Consider the following 23,060-nt stretch of genomic DNA (forward strand, 5'->3'; position numbering starts at 1 on the left):
AGGTGAAAAAGTGGTTGTAATTCATCAAAATAAGATAGGAAGCTAAAAAGAGAGAAAGGAGGTTTAGCTGGATTAGGCAAAGAGGTATGCTTTTATAATTTTGAAGAAGATGATGGAAGGGGTAGTATGGATCTAGAGCGAGAGGGCGTTCCAGGCTCTGGGTGTCCATTGCGTAAGGGCCTGTTCATGTTAGCTTGCACAGTGAAATGCATAGGGAATTTTGGTTGGCTTGTATGATGTTTGTGTGGATGATGGGTTTATGTTTGTTGAGGGGGTAGGGTTGGCTTTTGAGCTAGATTGGAGTCCTTTCAAGTCCATTCTCTGGGATATGGGGAGCTAGTTCAGCTAGGAGAGAGCTGGGATTATGTGGGAGTGTTTGGGTAAGTGCAGAAAGGGTCTTGCCACTGTATTTTGTATGGCTGGCTGTGATGAAATGCCATCTGGCAAGGTTGTGAAGGCCCTGCCGGTTTTGCTTTTTATTAAATAACATGATGTTGAGCGTAATTCAATCTTGGAAAGAGAAATCTGCTAACTCGATTCCCTTCTCATAAACCACATGCCAAAAGCATAGTGTGTACTTTTGCCCTGATGCATCAGTTACGTGATTTATAGCACCTGCTCTTCCAGTAGCTCAGAGCAGGTTCAGAGGTCACAGGTGCACTATTGATAGCTGCAGTGACATCCAAGTGTTTGCAGCCGAGGGGATGCATTTAAAAATGCATCCCTGTTCCAAAAACTGCATAACTCTAAAGATCAAATCCTGGTGGCATGCTACACTGTAAGAATAAGCCAATGCTGAGTTAGGGCATGGCATCCAGCATTTCTCAGAGTTATCCCCGTCACATTAAATTGGTATTACACATGTGTCAGTCCTGTGGGTCCACTTCAACTGTGGAAGGGATATGTGTATTCCCTCAGACAGGCAAGACCATGCCCTACTGGCAGGAATATAGCCTGGTGGGATTGCCTCTCTTTGTTCCTTTTTAAGGGCAGGTTACAAACACCCTTCTTCCAAGAATAGCCACTCCAAAGAACACTGGCCTGGGAACAGGAATCAAAGGTTGCACTCATTCACAAAGAGCCAGGCCTCACACAAGGAGACTGTTTGTCTAAAGGCCTCTGCTTCTATTGAGAATGGGGTGTGGAGGGGGGCAGGAGATGGTGGGGGAAGCGTACCCAGGGAAAGATCAGTTTGGGGAGAATTTTGCCATTTTCCTTTTCCTTCTCTGCCTCTCTTTCCCTTTCCTGTCCCCTCTACTTCTTGTAGAACAAATCAAATCGGGTGTGATGTAAGAAGGGCAAGGTCCACTAATTTCAAGAGCAGGGATTAGATCCCTAAAGTAGGCTGGCTTACAGCCAATCACATGTGGGCTTTCACCTTTAAAAGAAGGCATGCCACAACACGTCTTTGAATCATCTTGAAGGATCATTGCATCATCACTTGAGAAGATTTCACTGGACCCGGCTCAGAGAGCAGCCGTTTATAAATTCTTCCAGTTGTGAGCAGAAGGCAAGTGTTCCAAGGCAGAGACAAGCTCTGTCCCCTTACCATTCCCCAGGGACCATTAAGGGCGAACACCACTTCTGGACCACAAGCCTTCTTCTCGGCCAGCCACCCTTTAACCTAGGATCTCACTTTGTTGCAGCTTTCCTAACGGTGTGTGCCAGCCTTTACCATTTTTGGAATCCTGAGAAAAGGACTGACATTGGTCCTTGAGACCCTGGATTGAGAGTCCAGAGAACACCATCCTATGTCTGAAATCCAATGACCATTAACTCACATGATATCAACTGAATTGTAACTTACAATGCCCATCTCATGTTTGCAACCCATACCAGGTGTTCCGTATATATAACATTTGTAAATATTTGTAAATATCTTTAAACTTTGCCATTTCACTTCATGATTTAACATATGCTACCCCACGGGGACAACTATAGCATTGTACATAATGCCTGTAATATGTGCAATTAGCAGCTTATTCTGCTCCGTAATTAATGTTTATACTTTTGAACCCCTGTAACTAAGCTTTGCATTGTCTTGTAACTGTTGCACCCTGATACCTCTGGGTCTGGCGCGCATAATAAATAATAAACATAACATAACATAACAGTCACAACACCTGACAGTCAGAACAGTCAAGGCCCCTGTTGTCGATGAGGACCCACACAGAGCTGTGACTGAAATGCACTAGATGCTGAGCGATATAGCAGAACCCTTCGAGGCTGCCTTTGGCAGCCCATGTTCTCTGAACCACCATCTGTCTTTCTACTCTGTTCTACACTGCACCACTCCAGCAAAAGCATGTCATTGCTTCGCTCGACACACAAAGTACCGCTTCCTTGCCTTGCTAGAGCGGCTGTCCGAAACACCAGCTTCTTCATTGATGCACCTGTAAGTCGATCAACACCACATTGGTGTTCCCCGAACAGTGACTTCTGAGCCTCTGTATAGAATCCACTTGCCTGCGCATCCTGGTACCAGCTCATCGCCGTCAAACTGTGACCACCGATTGGACCTGGAGACCACCTGATCTTCACATCTTGAGTAGATGATTAGAAACTGCAGCCACCTTCCATTCAACACTAACGCAATGCCAGCTTGCTTCTGGGCCAATTTAAGTGCTGCATTTTTGACCCAATCCGGCAATGTGATCGATGCTGAGAAGCCTGGTTCAAGACATTGAACCACCAAGACATTTGCTATTTTATTCTTAACCGATACCTGCCCCCCAGTCCAACTTTGGGCCCTAGAAACTGGATAGGTCATATTAATCCCTTTTTCCAACTCAAAGAAATATCCTGTTGAACATTGTGGTATTTTCATTACCTTTTTCTCTTTGTCTCATCACCCATAGAGCTGCATCTATTCCATTTGTGCATATTCTGTGTTTCTTCTTGTGGGGTGGGTTTTTACAGGTTTTCCGGCTACTTACTTTTATTCATGGTGTGTCTGATTAAAGTATATATTTTTATAGAACCTTGGTTGGACATTGCTTTATTTTTTACGGTTATACTTCATTGTTTGGGTTGGTACTAAACCATATTCACACCACTCTTAAGAGTATAGCCTTCCATATACCCATGTAAGGAAGGCATGGTATCAATAGTAAGAAAGACACAAGTGACCACAGTTCAAGGGTGTTTATTGAACTTTCACAAGGGAGAGATAAATGCCTAATCTAAACCTAAATCTACAGATTGGAGCAAGCTACGGCCATCAAATAATAAAGAATGCAGTTCTAGTGCAGTCTTGATAAATCAAAAGGTGCCTATACTAAAAGAACACTATTGCCAATCCTTAGTAATAATTTAAAAATAGTGCGGGGTGAAGTTCATGAAAAGAAAGACGTGTTAACAAAATGATAAGTCATGATAATTGGGCCTTTGGCCTTCCTTTCCAATGTTTTCAGCACGGGGTAAGGTGGTACACTGGAGCAAAGCACACACTCTGGCTTTGGTGGCACGAGGATACAGTTGTATTTTCACAGTTTAGGACCTTCTGTGTCCAAGTCTCGTTCCTTCTTGCAAGTCTCTTGATTCAGAGGGCCTGAAGTATACAAAAAACAGCATGCAAACATTATTTTCCTTCTTAACAGTATTCAATTTGGGCATTCGCCCTGGATCCCCCTCAGCCGGGCTCAGATCCTTTTCAAAACAAAACATTCAACATTGGACCCCTCTCTTCTAGGCTCAGATTCCTTTTAAACTATGTTCAGCTAATTCTTTCTCAGGTGACTCACAGTTCACCCCGGGTGTCCCTCAGTCGGTCTCAGATCCATTAGTTTGGTCAGTCTCCCTCAGTGGAGCTCTGACCAATTGCAATGCACTTTAAACTATTGAAGACTTTTGAATGTGCATGGGATTTAGCAAGACTCGTTGCATGACCACTTCGATCTCAGAATTCCTTTTTCTCACACTCAGCATCAGTTGGATACCTAACAGAGACCTACAAACGAGCCCCCATGTGGCGCTGAATCACTCTGTGTATGATATCTTGGGTTGCCTCCCCAAAGTTCAATCACAAAGTTCAATTACTTCTTTTGGTTTCCAATTACATCTGCGTTGCTCTTTGCAAATGCCTCACACACTGTTCCCTTTGTACAATGTTGCTGCTTGCAACCTTGGTTCAAAACATAAGCTGGTTTTGTATCAGTCTCTCCAACTCATTGGCTGTGCTGTCTTGTCTGACACTGCTATATTGTAGGAGCCAAGGACAGTACCATGGCATCAATCGCTCTGCGCCACCTTGGTTATCGACGCAAGAGAGCCCCAGATACCTCTGGCACACTGTACATGTTTGAACAGCCTTAGTTCCTGGTCTTCGGTTTCTTACTTTCCAAGGATCACGAAAATAACGGTCTTTAGAGGTCACAGTTACTTCCCTCCTTGCGTCTCTCTCACCTCTCGTCGTCTTTCTCCTTGTACTAAACTGCCATCTTGGAATTGCTGTTTCTTGTGTGGTTTCCCTTGCTCAGAGTGTGCTTTCGGGCTCCGCCTTTTATCCATGTGGGGAAGTGCGATGGAAGTCAGGTGTGTGTAATAATCCGTTATTGCCTGACCTTGCCTGTCCATGGTGTTGGGACATGTCAGCTATACGGCTCTAGTGTTAGTCCTTTGTTGCTCATGGTGAACTGTGTTTGTGTCAGAAAAGGGGGTGGGGTTGAATTCCTAGATATCCTACATGGCAGGATGGGGAAAAGGTGTTATTGGAAAGGGGATAATGCATCTCACCCTCCAGTGTTCCACTTCCACTCCCGAGGACCCCTCATCCAGGCGATCCTCCCGCACTGGTGCACTCCCAGCAACTGGATCCAAATACCATGGCTGTGTCCTGGCCACCTGGATAACAGATCCCCAGGGACTAGCAGGGTGAGACACCTTTAGGTTTCTCACACTCACTTTACCACAAAAGGAAAAGGAGGTATATCTTTTGACTATGCCTGTTTTACCTTTATGATTGAGCTGGCTATTGGTTTGTAGGAGTGTGAGGGCTGAGTGGGCGCTTTTGTCTCGACTCATCCTTTTATTCCTGCAGGAGTGTAGTACATTTATCACACTGCCAGGGAAGGGTGAGATTGTTGTTGGGAAGTCCGGTGAAGATTGCGTTTCTACAGTCCAGCTGGAAACAACTAGTGACTGGCCTGTGGTATGGAAGTAGTCAAGGGTGATGATGTTATGTGTAATATCTTGTTTTGGAAGTACACCTTTAGGTTGAATGTTTTGGTGATGTCAGTAAATGGTCTGCTAAGGATAGGTGGGGTTGATCGTCAAGCCTATGGACTTTCCTTTTGTGGAAAGGGTTATGTTTGGGTTGTCTGTGGGGAGGTCTTTGATCTAGACGATGAATTTGGGTTTATTTCTGGGTCAGTTTAGGAGGTATTCAGTTTTGGATGGGAAAGGTAATTATTGGTGCACCCCTATCATCTGATAAGCAATGTACTTATCAATCTAGCGTGTTTAGGGAATTTTAAGGTGCAGGGGGGAATAAAGGTCCTGGCACAGAACCAACACTACGTACAAGGGAGGATAAGAGGATCCAATGGTAGAATCCTCCCGTCCCCTGCACATTATATGATACAATCAGAGACAGTTAAATATTCAATTCAAGGTTAATGTGATATATACATTTCCAAATAACAAGGGGGTTCCTGGGAGTCCCTCTGCCAGACATTAGTACTGGTTATGAGAGCCTTACCAAGATTCTTTAGCTCACTATCTTTCACAGAGGAGAAATATCCATAACGTATCAGTCTTAATCCTACCCTGGGGCAGACTAGCACCGAAATGCTAGACAATTTTCCTCTGAACAAGAGTACCAGCAGCAACCCCAGACACGTGTTTCGGTCTGGTTGGACTTCATCAATAGGGTGGAGCTGTGCCTCTCTAAGAATAATGAGCAAGGGACCACGTCTGGATTCCCCTAGTAACTTAGGGTGACCTAAAGTTACTTAAATTACGCAAATTAACAAGGGGGTTCCTGGAAGTCCCTCTGCCAGGCATTAGTCCTGGTTTCGAGAGCCTTACCCAGATTCTTTAGCTCACTATCTTTCACAGAGGAGAAATATCCAAAACATATCAGTCTTTGTCCTGCCCTGGGGCAGTCCAGAACCAAAATGCCAGGCAATTTTCTTCTGAACAAGAGTACCAACAGCAACCCCAGACACGTGTTTCGGTCTGGTTGGACCTCATCAGTAGGGTGGAGCTGTGCCTCTCTAAGAATAGTGAGCAAGGGCACCCCTTGTTAATTTTCATATCTACATTTCCACCATCAATTTAGACAAAATATATTCATTCAAACAAAATGTAGGTAAAAGATAGCAATTTAATGAAAGACAAATTCATTTAAACAATGCTATCCATTGGTCCAATACTAGTGGCTGACGTGTTTCAAGGAACACTCCTTTTCTTCCTGAGCCTTATTGGACTGTAGAAAAAATATCACATAGAAGAAGATACTTTAGATTGTACACAGATAATCATGATCAAACATTCCATCATATTAGGTGCCTTATAATACATCTTTCTCTAGGACCGTAGTACCCACAAATGAAAGAGGTACATATGATCTCAATGGGTCATCTATCTAATAGTATCGTTCCCATGTATTTTATGGGCTCAGTTTTTGGAACTGTTTGGCCATCCAGATGTTGATGGGGGAGAGAGAGCTTTTGAGGGGGAGGAGTTACTAAAGTATTGTTGTGTGTTATTTGCATATTGGTGAAACTAGATGTTGATGCTACTTAGAGTCTGTCGAAGGGATTCAGTGAGTAGGTTGAACAAGAGGGAGAGGATCTTTCTAGAAACCTGTACTTGACTAGTTTGGATTTGATTGATAGGGGGCATGGAGACAAAGTGGGTCTTGTCACTGCTGAAGGAGGTAAATCAGTTAAACACAATTCCTGAGTGTTTCTTCCTGTGGGGTATGATATTTTGGAGGGTGGTGTGAACAATGGTATTGGAATCTACAGCAAGCTTCAGTAGGAGTAGAATGGCTGTCTGTCGTTGGTCAGTGATGTTGTATAGGTCATTCAGGATGCGATGGGTTGGAGTTTTGGGGCTGTGGATGGGGCAGAAACCTGATTGGAGTGTTTTAGGCATGCTGTTTGTTGTGATATGATGTGATGTAATGTGGAGTTAGCTTGTAACAAAGTGTGCAATTATTCTGACAAGATATGGCAGGATTGTGATGAGACAGAATTGTTTGGGAAGCGTGTGGTCAAGGGATGGTTTCTCCAGGAGGGAGGGGGATTTGTCCTGTTTTAAGTATGGGGGATGGCACTGCATGAGAGAGGGAGTTGATAATGCTAACCTAGTGTGGATCTAGGGTGGTGATGCAGTTTGATGCAGCCTGAGCTGGACGCAAGTCATCTAGGAAGTGGACAGGGTTTGTTGTGGCACTGAGGTTGAGGTCTTGGTCAATGGGGTGGATTGTGTCCCATATGTTTTGTGGTTTGGAAGTGGGGGTGGTAGTGGGTTTGTGGAGGGCAGGTTTTGTCTGATGTGTATTTTGGTGTTGAAATAGCCCATGATGGAGTTTCTAAGTGAGGTGGAAGGGAGCACGGTATTGGTGGATGGCAGTTTAGAGAGGGAGTTGACAATGCTAAAAGGTTTGTGTGTGTGTGAGGGAGCATATTAAAGCTGTTCGAGGTACTAAGTGGCTTTGGCATTGGGTATGACCATCTTGTATTTGAATCAACAATGTTTGAGGGGATTCCTGGTGGTGGGGCCGGGGTTCTTTTCTAAGTTCTGTAAAGGTCTCTGGTGTCATGTTTAATGCTGAAGAGGGAGTCTTTGAACCCTGGTGTGTGGTTTTGAATTTCTTGAAGTGGGCTATATGTTCGAGTGCTTGGATGATGATTGTGTTGTAATTGTGGAAAAGTAGAGTGGGATCAGTATGAGGGGAGGGGTGAAAGTATTAGTGGTTTGTGAGATATTTTTGTGATGTGTTCAATTTGCCTGGCCGGGGGCTGAGGGATTTGTATGTGGGAGCATCCCTATGAAGTGGATGGCAAAGTGGTCTGACCACGATACCTAAATTTCATTTTGCACAGAAAATAGATTTTTGCAGGAAATCAAGGTCGAGGGCATCAACAGGTATGTGTTTGGGTTAGGTGCTGTGTTGGGTGAGGGTATAGTGGAAGAGTGAAGGGAGGATGTTAAGTATGGGGTTGTTCTCTGTTGGGGATCAACCGATTTTGAAATTGCCATGGTAGATGTTGGTACAGTGTGATATGTGGTTGTTTGTAATGATGTTGGGCCATTCAGAGTGGATGTTGGAATGGCTTGATGAGGTGAAGTAAATTGTATGGATGAACATTGGATGTGAGTGAGATGGGGGAGAAGCAGAGATTAAGGTCTTGAAAGGATGTGGGTGGTGGGGGGTTGCTTTTGTGTGGGCATTGTCTGTGATGGATGAGGTGGCGTGCTGGAAGCAAGCTGTTAGGGAGAATTCTCTGTTTAGGCTGAATTTCCTAACCTAGTGAGTCCCCCAGCAGCTTTGCTGGATTTCTGGAGTTTGTTTTTTTCCATCCTGCCAAGAGTGGGACTCTTTTCTCCCGCTCTTGGACATGTATGTGTGTAATTCCTTTGAATGTCAATGTGTTCTATGGGCTATGGGGTCTTTTACTCCATAGGGTCTCATATGTTTTGCTATGTGTGTTACACCACACCCTACGTGCCGTAGCACCGGGGCGTCCTAGCGGGCACCCACCATAGACTCCATACCCAGGGACTGACTACTGTCTCCCCGGGCATGTAAAGTCACCATTGGCTTTACTAGACCTGAATTTACTAACAGGACTAGTACAAACCATCTTATTGTGGACGTACTAGTAGGGGTAATTCGATTACTCCTGGATCTGTTACTCGAGGGGGCACTGTCCCGTTCCCCCTCGTCGAGTTTTGGCTGGTGGCAGTGGAAACTACTTGTTATGTTCGACCCCAAACATAACCCTATGGGATTCGTCCCATTGTTGGAGATTGATACTTTTCCTTGTTAATCTCTAACGTACCACCGGTCTACTTATCGTAAATACGTCTATCGGATGGTATTTTCTGCCAGAACTCGGTTTTTAAAATGGCGTCTGTGTTCGTCTCTGTGACTCCTAAACCAAAGGTTGAGCCCTTTGTTCCACTTTTGGCGGGCTCTGTACAGAGACCCCCCAAAGTGGTGCCATTCTGTCTGGGTTACCACAGGGGTGTGGGAGGGGGTTTAGGCACCCTGGACCGAGTTGCCTTGCCAACTCCGGTCACACTCTGGAGTGATTGGCCCAAGTGGTGAGCCTCCCCGCTCACCACTTAGCATGTGTTGATTGACAGCTAGGCTGAATGAATGGGGGTTTTCTGCATAAAAGCAGGGCATTTGGGACTGGATCTTCAGAAGTCGCCACAGGACCTAAGAATCCGACGAGGGTAACGCTGAGCCGACCTGCACGACGACACCTCCGGTGGAGCCCTGCGGAACCGACTCACCACTTCCCGACCACAGAGGAGATATCCCTGCCGGAGAGTCTCTTCCCCTGACTGATGGGAACAACCAGTCCCCTTTGCTTTTTATTCGCCTCAGGATGCAGTGGTCGAATTGCCCGTGCAGAGCACCTCGGCAACCGGATAGCCACTACCCCTGTACCGTGACCAAAAGGTGGTGCCTTGTGACGGAGCACTCCGCGGCTGGTCTCTTCCCTGGTGGTGCACCGGACTTCACTTTTCTTCGACGACGAGAACATCTCTACTCTTGGCAAAGACCCGACGTGCATCCACCACCAGGAACAACTGCCCCCGCCGGAGCTGCCCTCCACAACAAGGTACCATGTACGCCTGGCTTCCCTTTCAATTGGTTCGAGTGAGGTGTCTTAATCCTCTCCTTTCCGATGGGTCGCCTCCAAGCTTTCTCCCGTATTGTTCTGAACTGGTTCAATCTGCCGATAACAATTTGCCACAAAGACTCGAACGCATCTTTCACTAGAGACTTTTGGGACATATCGCCTTGCCTCTCTCCGAGTGGGCCTGGCCTCTGAACTTTATGATCTATTGTGATTCTTGCCTTCTTGCCTTGCATTTTTTTCCCGTGAAGTATTGAACTGTGTTGCTTTCATAACCTGCCTATTTTTCTCTCCCGTCCTAACTAATATTAGAGTGCCATCTAGGTTGAGGCATACACCTCTGTCTGTAAATAAGTGGTGCCGGTAAAACCTAGACTTGTCGAAATATTGCTAGGGGGATTGATCGTTTCCTCTTCGTAGAGTAATTGTGTTTGATTTGTTTGCCGTGATAGTGCCATAGTGTTTTTGATAGATGTTTCATTATAAATAAATACCTTAATATCTTTACACTGAGCCTCGTTGCGTGTTTGCTTGTCTTACTGTGAAGAATTGCCCTATCTTGTATACTCCACATACTGCTTAACTCTTCTTGAGATAAGTCTGACTGCTCAGCCACAGCTACCAACAGTGAATCTGTGTGGTGCAGACTGCTACCAAGTGGGTTTACTGCCAAACACCTGTAGTCCTAAATCTTTTGCAGTGGTCCCAGAGGGAACTGCACAGGTTTCCGCCTAACACAAGCCAGGGATTTTGAGTGTGGCCTGGGGCTTTCAGCCATCTCTCTTTGAGAAGGAGCATGTCAGGTATGTGTGTGGTGATCAGGGTGCGTATAACTAGAGATGGTTTATGAATTCCGTGCAATTGCTTAGTTTGAGGTGGGTAATATTACTGCTGTATAATTAGTGGGCATTTCTGCTTCTCACCATTATGAATCAATGAATGAAGAATGAAATAAGATTTGTATATATTCATTCTCATTCTGCTGGAGGCAAATCAGGGGAAGAGTGGAGATTGCAATTCCATACTGTTCCCCAGATTCTGCCCTGGCAGAATCAAGTGTTCATATGGAAACACAAACCCAAACCTCTCACACAGGGCTCCAATGCTGTCAGGGATTGCCACTCTGATTGTCAGGCAATGGATGCAATTAAACTGACTGTGCATGGCTTTTCCAGCAACACAAAGAATCTGCCACAGTCTGTTTAAGAGAGTGGGGCAATGGTGGCTGCCATGTTTGTATGATGACCAGCATTGCAATCTCTGCCATTCAAGCATCAACCCAGAATGTTGGCATACATACAGTAAAGTGTCCTCAAGCCCATACAGATCCTTGATTTCCAATATTGTGTCTGCCCATATGCAGACAATCGATAGTACATATCCTCAGTCTTTGAAGATATATCAGAATGTTGGGTATGAGGGACTCCAATCGAATGCACAATCGAATCTGCTCATACTACTGGTTTTACATCACACAGCAAAATCAGTGCATTTTAGAAAACATTCAAATTAATCTTCTTATCACATTGAAGAAATAATTTGTACTGAATTAAAGCAATTATGTTTGATATATATGCTGAACGAAAAAAGATGTCATGTGTTTCGGACTTATAATGTGACATCCTCAAGGCTGAATGTGCTTAGATTAATACTCATTGTGGTGTTAGCGCCACTTTCACCACAAAATCCAGTTTCAGAGTGCTTTCTTTTTGATGTTATCTATTACCTTAATGATTAACCACAATTCAGTACTCAATTTATTGACCTGTGGGTTGGAAAGTGTGGGACTGGATGAATCGGCCTGGGGTAGCGAACTCTGGATGCACAGCATCTTCCTGTTCATAAGGAGATCATGACACATTTGAGCTATCCTTCCACCTAAACGTGCTAGGTTTTGCTTTAGGTTGCATAGGTGTCTCTGTGGCAAGAATTCTGGTCTTGACTCAGTGGCTACCACTGACCAACAGGGTTCAGAAAAAGTGTGAACATAAGAATGAGACCCCGGCCGAGTTTCTACTCATATACCAGTGATACAAAGTGAGATTGCTGCAAAGCAACACAAATAAAATACAAATACATCACTATCATATGCAAGTCAGAGTGTAAGTGTTCTGAAACAATCTTGATGTTAACAAATAGAGAGAGAGAAAGAGATAAATATAGAGAAAAAAAAAGATAAAGACAGATCAAGCAAGAGCAGACAAATACTTATATAAAAGCTGTAGTTATCAACTTCCGCTCAGATTTCCAGTCCCAATGAGCTATCCCAGCAATCATTTCTAAAACTGCGAAAGAGGGAAGTGTGAGAGGACCCTTTGAGGCCTACTAACAGTGGTGAAGTCTGATTGGGAGCTTCTCTGAAATTTGCTCAAACTCAGAGTCACTGAATGCTCGTTGGGGAGCTAGAGACTAATGTGGATAGTATAGAGATGAACATCTTATTATTCAATTTACATTGCGATCCGAAGGTTGAGGCAGGCAATGCCATATGTGGTGAGATAGATAGCATTCTCAATGATTGGGTAGAAAAAGACAACTTTCCTTCCATGCTTTCTGCAGGGGACTTTAAATGTAATTGTTCAGACCTGTAGATTGAGGAGAAATGTGTGTCGTCGGCGTTGTAGGCAGAACTCATGGAGATGTGGAACATGATACAAACTAATGGGAATTTACAAGGGGATTGTCCGAGTAAGCATACTTGGGCCAGGCTTGCCTTGTATTAAATTTAGATGTTATCGTTTTGTCAGCCACAATGTCCAAATCTGCAAGGTCATTACAAGTGGAATCGTCTCTTGAGAGTGATCGTGCAACATTTGTTTTCAAAGTTAAACATAGTTTTAAAGAGCTGAGATTTTCAAATGACTTGTGTAGTAATTTTATAGTAAACAATTATAGTAGATCTGTGTGGTCTCCTGGAAACATCTTTAAGATGAATGGATGGCTAGAATGTCTATGGGGTTGTGGGTCGACGATGTTAGGATAAAAAACTGTAACCCGGGATCCTTTTAGATGAGGATTACCTTCTTGTTGAAAAAAGGTGATGCATCTCGGTGTTGGTCGCATCGTCCTCTGGCTGGCGGCAAGAAAACCCATTTTACTGGGTAATAAGGGGTCAGAAAAGGGGGTTATGTCATCCAATAAGGGGGTTTCCTTAATTGGGAGTGAAGAGTTGAAAAAATTAGACGTTGAAAGCAAAATTACAACAAGTGTCATAAAAGGTACCAAAAACATAACATCATCCCCTCAAGCCAGAATATTCCAAACTGTCGCTTTCAAATGGGTGCCAGAGGTGTTTGGGAACTCTTAAACAATGGCACAGCATGTCAGCCATTTAAACAAGCTAATTGTATATCGTAAAGGGTAGACGACATTTGCAAGCTTTCCTTCGAGTCCATGAATGAAGCTCCTTTTGCACTAAATGATAGCCCGTGCAATTGGGAATTTAATTTCGATTGGAAAAACCTCCAACTACCTACAAAAAACATGAACAATTGAAGTGCTTGTGGACCTGATGAGATACTGAACACAGTGTTGAAAGCTAATGTGGTATTGTGGTTGGAAATATTGCTGGTCCTATTCTCTCCAGTGGCTCTTGAGGGTAAGGTCCTATTGTCCTGCAGGAGAGCCACATTTGTCTATAGGAAAGGAAGCAGGGACTCTCCATCAAACTACAGACTGATTTCTCTAATAGACATATCCTGTAAGGCTAAGCATTTCCAAGAGTGGTATCAGTAAAACTACGGAGACCTCCATAAATAGTCTGATTTACACACTCTGCCAGACGAAGGTGCAAAAGTGTGAAGGGAAAGACCTTCAAGCCATATCAAGCAAACTTGATATGACAGCAGTGTTCACCACAGTGGATAAGATTATATTGTGGAAGAAGATGGCATCTTGGAAGATCCCTTTGGTCTGTGACACATATTACTGCTATTACTTACAGAAAACAGCCTCTAAGCATGGCTTGACTCTGTAGATTCCCTATCCAAAGGGATATTGGAAAACTCAGGATTGAGACAGTGGTGCATACTGGCCCCCTGTCTTTTTAATCTATATATGTCTGGCATACATGAGATATTACAAAAGCTCAACCTGTTTCCTCCCAAAATTGGTTCCTTAATGGTGGATTGGTTGACCTACGCTGATGACCTAGTGCAATCGGCCTGCAAAGTAGTCTAAATTATTTTGACGACTATGCAAATTCCAATAATTTCGAAATAAATGCTGTAAAAATAAAAATAAAATAATATAATAAAGGGGGGTAACACAAGAATTTAAAGTGAGACCTGAATGGCAGCAGGGTAGAGATAGTCAATCAAATTCTTTATCTAGGGTTAGTGGTGGCAAACTGTAACAAGTTGGGGCTCAAAAGAGAAAATCTAGGGGCCAAGATTGTTTCTTTTTGTTTCCATATGTAAATCATTATGACAAAATGTTGTTGTTTCTATCTTCTACCGCTGGTAGAATTTTATAAATCCAAAGTAATCCCAGGATCACATATGACATGGAGATATCAGTGAGCAACAACTGGGTTTGGTTTGACTTAATGGAGAGAATATTATGGCGTAGGGTTTCAGATCTACCTCCCTCCTTGCCAATGACAATGGTTTGGCTACAGTTGGGACGCGATCCCTAAGGTACACTATAACATGTATTCAACGGTCTGGGAGCCCCTCTGCCGTGAACGAACTTGGCCAAATAACCTGTTTTATGGGTAGGTGCCCACTCGGAAGGGTCTACAACCACGTTTTAGCTCACTGTACTTTTCACAGAGGAGAAATACTCATTTGCATATCAGTCTGGTCCACCCACTTGGGCAGTTCAGCACTGAAATGCTAGGCACATCTTTTCTGAACAAGAGTACCAACAGCAACCCGAGACACGCGTTTCAGCCTTGTTGGGCCTCGCCAGTGAGGTGAAGCTGTGCCTCGCTAAGCACAGTGAGCAAGGGCTCCACGTTTGGAATACACTGTGTAATTTAGGGTGAAACCCCAAGTCCCTAAGCATATACAGAAAAAAAAACAACATCCTCGCACAGACTTAGTCAATGTTGATGCACAGATGGTATAATACAATAAAGAGTAAGATAACACGTCTTGTTTTACTTACATCCAACCCCCTTTACACAGGAACTCTATAAGGTTTTCCGGCATCACTAGTCCTGACAAAATGGACCGTCTGCTATGATTGATTAAAAAATGTGTATAACAAATTTTTATTCAAATAATTCGAACTGAATTTAAACATAAAACACTACCCTCACCTAACACAGTGTACTAAACACTAAAAAACAGTTACTAAAACATGAAATACAAAGTTCACTTATTTGCATGACACAAAAGATATCACATAACATAACACAAAAAAATCTCAATGTGTCTCTAAAACAACAACCATCCCAACATGTTTCTGTTCTTCACTGCCCAGTTCGGGCGAACATTCTTCAGGGGAAATTTTTTTAAAAAAAACATCCACTAATCTCTTCAACACCGTGCTGAAAGGGTAGATTCAAACTTCTATACAGGCAAAGGAAGGAAAGAACCTCCGAGCCTGTAAGAGTAAAAGGAAAAACTAATGAGTTCCAAAAAGAGGGAAAGGAAGTACTACAAAATGTAGAAAAAGAACATGGCATAGAGGTTATGCCACACTCACACGGGTCCCAACAGGGCACCCACAAATTTACCTTTAAATGGTGAAACTTCAAAGCGCGTCACAGGATGACAAATTCGCTGGTTTCTCGCCAAATGAGAGACCACTACTTCACAAAAGCGTCATAGTCCGCTAAAGTATCGCCACACCTAAATGAGACAGAACCAATACACAGAGACCACATGCTCTGTTATATCCAGAAAGGGGCTTCAAAATGCAATTACACATGAAAACAGGGCTCCAAATATCATAAAATAAATTACCTTCACAGATGTAGGGATCAAGACTGTAACAAGCAAAGCAGCAATCAACGTGTTTGCAAAGGAGAAATCCACACAGTCAAGCCGTAAAGTATCAATCTGGAAAACAATGGATGCATGGCAATGAACACCATATGTCTGGCATCACCCTTCAACATGTACCGATGGGAGTGCTTTTATTTCACCCTCGTGATTAAGACTAAGTGCCCGTACAATATATAGAATGCAGAAAAAACTTCCACGCTGTCCATCCTACACAACGTGGGAAACCCATGGCAAAAGATAACCAAACTACCCCACTGGCCGTCCTTATCTATTGCTGTGGCAGCGTCATAACTTTGGTTTCAAAGTTATGCTACATCTCTGAATGGGGTTCTTGACAATGAAATGAGCAGCCGGAAAGGTAAAGGCGAAGTGTGTATACCTCAAATGTTCCCACAAATTTGGGTGCACCATTGATAGGCCTGAAAAGCTATTTACACTACAAAAGGCAGAGGGAAGGGGAAGAGCTGCCTTCTGGAGTAAGGTGCCATTGGCTATTTTGTTCTTCCGTATTTACACTGTTACACAATCGTTTGAGCTGCTTGTCAACACAATTCCAAAAGCTACAAAAGTACATTTGGTTCAGGCATGTGGATTTTTATTGGTTTCCTGGTCATTTTCTGCCTTCATTTAAAACCTGGGCCCTTCAGGGGCTCTGGTGAATCGGATTTAGCTGATCACTCTACTCTTTAAAGCCTTACCATGTAGGTTTTATTATGTGTACAGTCTAAAGCCTTGACATGTAAGGTGTTGTAAGGTGTAGTATATGTGATTTACGAGCAAAGGACTGGTGTGTGAATACTGACCATGTTGGGTCCAGTATATGCCGTACGGGGACCAGCGTTACTGTCTAAATCCTGACCCTGTAGAGTTCCATGGAAGCAAGTGGAACTTGGGGAAACAGTTGCACTCTAAAATTGCAAACTAAGCTAAACTCAACGAAAGACATCAGAGATGAACACATGTCAACAGACATCACCCAGCTGCTACACGTGGATCAATGTTCTCTCCTCCGAATTATAGTAATCAGGAGATGTATGTGCGTTTTTTAAAATGTTTTTTTAATTTTTTTTTTTTTTTTGTTTGTAAATTTCTTTATTAGCATTTCAGATAACAACATTAACAGCACAGAACCCTTCCCCACTCCCCCCCTACCCCCACCCCGGCGCACTTGAGAAGGTAGCCTTAAAGAGCGTTTAGGGTAAGTAGGACCACAAAACCATTGTTATGTAAACAGTCCAATCGGCTTGCCCACCACATCTGTGAGGATGTTATGTCGGATTTGTACAGTCCATAGATCCGGTATCAGGGATCAAGTGGAGACCTCGCCACAGAGTCAAGCACCATGGGGGATAGAGCAGGAAATACCAGTTGATGTCTGGGAGTACTGTTGTATGATGACCAAGAATGGGGCGGTTAATTCGAATTATAAGATGATCCATTTCAAGTTTTTGCATCAGGGTTATTACTCCCCGGCTCAGCTACAACGGTATTTCCCCCAGAGGTTGGGGGCTTGCCTCCGGTGTGGTCGAGAGATGGCGGGGTTTCTACATGTGGCCTGGGAGTGTGTGGAGTTGGAGCACTTTTGGCAGCAGGTGTTTGAGGTAATCGGGGACATTGTAGGGCAGCGATTAGCGCTGGATCCTGTTATGGCCCTGTTGGATATACGGAACAGATACCCAAAGAGACTAGGAAATTGGTGGGTGTTTTTAAATTAACGTGCAAACTGCCTATAACATATCTCATCCACTAATAGAAGACTACATAGTTTACCGTGATAATGATATTTTGGACACTGATATTCATGAACACTACAGTCAAAAGGTACGAGCTGGCATGGACTGTTAGACATTATAATTCTCGCACAGCACCCATCCACTGATGTCTGTGTCAGCATTACTATGTCCAGATAAAAACGATGCCATTTTAGAGCTATTTGCGTCTCATCTCCATTTTATGAAGTGCTTGTTACCAGCATAAATATAATAATATGGAGACGTATATAATTACACAGCATTTAGATAATTACCTAGAAACCGATGTGATCAAATATAATAAAAGATACAATAATAACGACACCGTTGGAAATTAGCGAGAGTTTAGGTTACAGCAGGCACAGACAAGTGCAAGCCCTTTTATCCAGATGATTCCATGTTAATCTGTATTTAGCTTTAATTAGAATGTAAGCATTCGATTTACTGTCGCATGCACTCTAAATAAATATATTTAGTGCCACTGCATTGACAGCAGCCAGTCATGTCTCAATGGAGCTGTTGCGAAAAAGGGCTTGTGCTGTGTAATGCTTCACTTCTAACTGCTTCCACTAGAGTATTCTGCCATGGTTTCCCAGTGAGGGATGAAGAGTTTTCCAATTGGAGGGGCAATGTTTCCCACAAGTATGCGGTAGAAAGCATAGCGAGGGAGCTCAAATCAAGCTAGTTTGGTTCGGGGGGGTTTAGCTCCCCAAGACTAGTTTCAAAATAATGGGTTAAATGATGCATTTTACAGGACACCTACTGTAAAAAAATGGGTAAAAAGCCACAGTTTGCAATCGCTTTTGTAGGGTAGCTCATATAAGAAATTCAATAGATGTAAGTCACAAACAGTGCACTAGAGTATTTCCTAGTGCATTTACACGATGCCTTTTCCTACAATGTATGCCAGTATAACAAACCTTGATAGATGTATGCATTCATTTCAATGCTTGTGGAACCAATATAAGACAGTGTTCCAATATAAGGACATCCTCATGTCTGCTTTAGGTACAATGCTATTAACAATACTATACCAGCACTTGTCCATGCTGAGTTTACCAATATATTCCAGTATCCACACGTATGAACATCCTCCTAATGGCTTTACCTGTAAAAATGCCATGCCACAATAATAAAACACATCCAGACTGTCTGAACCAACATAGGCTAGTGTAGCTATGTAAGAACACTTACCATATTGTTTTTACCTTTGATGCCCTCTAGAAAATGCCATGCCACAGTCTGAAAAATAGCAAGACTAGTTTCACCAAAGTAGGCTAGTCTAGTCACTTAATACACTAATTATGTTTGCTTTACACTTGATGCAGAGCCACAGTTAGAAAGTATAGGCCAGTCTAGCTTTGGAAGAAGAATTATGTTTGCTTTACCATTGACGTCAAGTAAGAAACTGCCATGCCACTGTAAGAAAATATAAATATTGGTAGGCAGGCCTCACCAATGCCACATAATAACACTTATGCTCGCATTACCATTGTTGCCCAGAAAAAAAAAAGACCCATGCCAGATTGGGAAAATATGGCCAGGCTGGCTGCACCAAAGTAGGCCAGTCCAGCTACGTACTAACACATATCATGTTTGCGTTATCACTGATGTCCAGTAAAAAGTATATAGGCAGACTTACTGAACCTTATTAGGCCAGACCTGTCACATAATCACAATTATCATGTTTTCTTTACCATTGCTGCCCAGTATAAAATGGCATGTCATATTAGAAAAGAGCCAGACAGAATGGCTGCCAAATCATTCAATCCAATCAGCTCCCACCTAGACCCAAACAATCAGCAGCACACACATATTGATAAAGCATTCCCCCGAATGCAACAGATTTTGGGCTAAGTACCTGCCAAATTTGTTTGACAGATATGAAGGGGCACGTTTTTTTTTAGATATTTAAAGACTAAACAAAGGATTTTAAAGTCGACTCTGTCTTTCCAGTCCAGTGAAGAGATCGCCTCAGTCCTGAAATAAGGGATGACTTTCTCACTCTGAATATCAATCTAACTGCAGTGTTTTGCGCTCTTTGCAACCGCTGCAATTGATTAGCTAGAATACTTGTGAGGAGGCCATTGCAAAAGTCCAGTTGGGAGTTCTCACCACCATTGCATGGTCATCCGCTGGAACAAACAGGAGTGCCTGTTGCAGAAGGCGCAGAGTATATAATACATACTGTAACTTGGCAAATACCTGAGCATCACTACTCAAGCTTTCCTGCCAGAAACAGCCTAGGTTATTCACTTTAGTGGCGTACTGTAATCCTGTACACAGAACATACAGTCGGTGGAGACACCTCTTAGGGTCAAGGAGATGTTTAGGTTTGAACAGTGCCACTTCAGTTGTTTTTGCATTGAGTTGAAGCCAGTTGGCAGACATCCAGTCACCGTCCTCGTCCAAGCACTGTTTGACCCTTAGAAAAGCCTCATCTATATTTCCTATTGGACACCTGCATGTCACCAGCCTGCAAATTAAAGTTTATTTTATGCCTCCTAAATAATTTCCCTAAGAGCATGCAGATATGGATTAAACAGAAGGGGAGACTAAAAGGATCCCTGAGGGTCTCTGCAGTTCTAAGGGAGGGAATACGAGATGAAACAACCCACTTTCACCCTTTGTTGCCGATCAGTTAAAAACAAGTGAAACCATTTAATGGCCACTTCTGATACCTTTCCAATCTTTCTGAGGCCCTCAATCAAGAACAATTTAACAATTTAATCACACAAAATCCATGCCACAGTTCTCAGACAGTGGCGAATGTAGCTCACTGCCAATCCACTGACTGTGTGCAAAAAAAATAATGCCATCGTCGTGAACTTAATTGTAAACTTCAAATAGGAGCATAGGAACTCATCTTTCTATTGCTGTTGGTTGCCTACATAGTTGGTCTTTATGTAATACCATTGCCTAATTTATACAATTGAATAGAAGCAAACATAATTAACACCGCAGACGTGGTACTTTATTTGGACTCCAAGTCTGTCAAATGAAATATGGGAACAAAGATTTTAAAAGAAAACATTTGAATACAAAAATGTATGTAGAACATGTTCTTTATGATGATTTAGAAAACAATTGAAGATTACAGTACACGTGTTTGTAAAGCTACAGTGAAAGATAACACTCTGTGCATTATGCTGTACATTGATTTGCACTATTGCACGTTTTGACACACACGCATACCCATTATTTGCAAAGCACAAAGCATTTGAATCGCTGTACCAATTGCATTAAACATTGCTAATGATTGACTGTATGAAGTATTCCATGCATTTAAATAGAGAAAACATAAGATTGCTGGAGCCTGCTCATGGCAAGTGTAAGTCAACAAAAAATATATCCGGCTATAAAAAAGACAGTGGTTGTCCATTCAGTACAAATAAAATTGCACACCAGTAGGGATCAACACGTTTTTTCATAAAAGGGTCCAGAGTGAAATCATAGTCATTAAGAGTAACACTGAGTTCTCCAATATTGAATCTTTCAAAGATACACATGCTTTGGTATCAAGAAGACATGTGGTGCCCGCTTCATGGAATTCTTTTGCGGTTCAAAGTGACTTTGTACTGCTGAAAAGTGACTTTGCGATGCCGACACAAACCCTGATTCATGGAACTGTGCAAAGTGTATTTTTGCAGTGCAAAGTCAGTGCAAAGTTCATTTTGTACTGCAAAAATGACTTTGCACTGCAAAAATACACTTTGCACAGTTCCATGAATCAGGGTTTGTGTCGGCAGTGCAAAGACACTTTTCAGCAGTGCAAAGTCACTTTGAACAGTGCAAAACATTCCATGAATCGGGCCCTTTTTGTTGATTTTAGTAACTGGGCATGCGTGAATAGCATAAAATAAGCTTGGTCCTGCCACTCTTTCTTCCAAAACATGATATGAATACCTTGTCTCCTAACACCTTCCCCACCTTGTTAGATTTCCTACAAGAAAATGCTGGGCATCCTGCCATCTCTTCCCACCTCCCTCAAACTCCTTCTCATCTGATAAATGACATACCTGGCACCTCAACACACTCGCCGTGTTGCTGTCTCCTTCACCTTACTTCCTAGGACCTGCTCCCACTCACTGCTTACGAGCTCCACCAGCTACTGTAGTTCGCCACTACTGAGTACAGCTGATTTCACCTGCGTTCCTTGGATCTCTACAGATTCTAGGGTGGCAGGAAATGTAGCAAGAGGAAGCACACTAGCATCTGCTTATCACTCATTTCCCACTAGTCTCTAAAGCCCAGATGAAGGTGCAGACATTTGAAAGCAGAAGCAGTGAAGTGTGTGCCGCTCCTCTGTGTCCCTCGGGCCGTAGAGGCCCATGGGATGGTGAAGAAGTGGACATCTGGAGCAGTTACATTCCAGGTATGTAGACCCTGGGGAGTTAGGGTCAGATCCTCATGAGAAGGGGTGCACAGAGGGTCTATGGATACATTAGATCATGCAGGACAATGGGATGGGGAGAGGACCCTGTTGCATGCACTCTACTGAGGCATATGGCTACCCCTTGCAAGGGGAATGGATGCAGAAGCGCACCAGAAGGCATGTGAACTAATAAGAAGTGATTGGTGTGAAAAAGAACAGGACACAGGGCTCAAGACTGCCCTGGTCTGTCCACCGCTATGCACACAATGTAACCATATTATATTTCTCCTAGGTAAGCTACTGTGCACATTGACATTGCTGAAATTGTCAGGCTAAAAGCTTATTTCCTTCTAGCAACCAGTGCCTAAATCGGTAATAATCGGTAATAATAGTAAATCTGGCACTGTTAAGCTTCAATAATAATAATAATAATATACCATTACGAACCCATGGCTCGAACCTGCGTCATCAGGCTCTGCAAAGATGTCAAAGTGAGCGCTCTACTCGCTGTGCTATCGGACTAGCTCAACAGCCACTTTGCGAATCATTGGATTATCTAATTAAAAAGAATATATATCCACATTGCCACGACATATATTGGATAACGTTTGCAGACATGTGGGCTGTTACGCAATACTGTGCTAAGCACTCTGAATGGCTAGCAGTTAAAACATGCTGTGGTCAATATTCTTACAAAAGGAGGATTTCTCTCCAGATACAATGGTAGAAAAAGCACAATACTTACAGGGTTTCTTTTTACCAGCTCTGCATTCGGCACCACCACGATGAGGTGCAGGAGTGTAAAAAACGAGTTGAGCACATAAGAAGAGAACAGATTCTTGTGCAGGGTGATCCGCTGACAGCTGAGGCTCCTAAAGTTGGAAAACGTGTTATTAGTTACATCGTTTATATTCCAGTGGTACATTTAATTAAAATATTGTGGCAGCTGAGTTTCTCTTTTCTTTGTTGGCAGACATGATTGCACACAGAAAACAGTGGACATAACACCATAAGATACTGCTGTTATGATGAACCCCATCTTGATACATGCGACCCCGCAGAGTTGATGTTGGAACGAGATGCTATATTGGGGGTCGGTTTTAGTGTTTCATGCCAAGCCACTCTTATATGCCACACCTACTTCCTGAGCCTGTTT

General features: G+C 43.1%; 1 protein-coding gene across 1 annotated transcript in view; it reads right to left on the bottom strand.

Moving 5' to 3' along the window:
• The window catches only part of CALCR (calcitonin receptor), a 2,903,406-nt gene that overhangs the window by 1,194,279 nt on the left and 1,686,067 nt on the right, over positions 1 to 23,060 (bottom strand). Inside the window, exon 9 of the mRNA XM_069648468.1 lies at positions 22,650 to 22,776. Coding sequence (XP_069504569.1) covers positions 22,650 to 22,776 — 127 coding nt within the window. The remainder of the gene's footprint in view (positions 1 to 22,649; positions 22,777 to 23,060) is intronic.

This window comes from Ambystoma mexicanum, chromosome 2q (assembly GCF_040938575.1).
Source record: "Ambystoma mexicanum isolate Mex_15411 chromosome 2q, UKY_AmexF1_1, whole genome shotgun sequence".
In the NCBI taxonomy this organism is placed as follows: Eukaryota; Metazoa; Chordata; class Amphibia; order Caudata; family Ambystomatidae; genus Ambystoma; species Ambystoma mexicanum.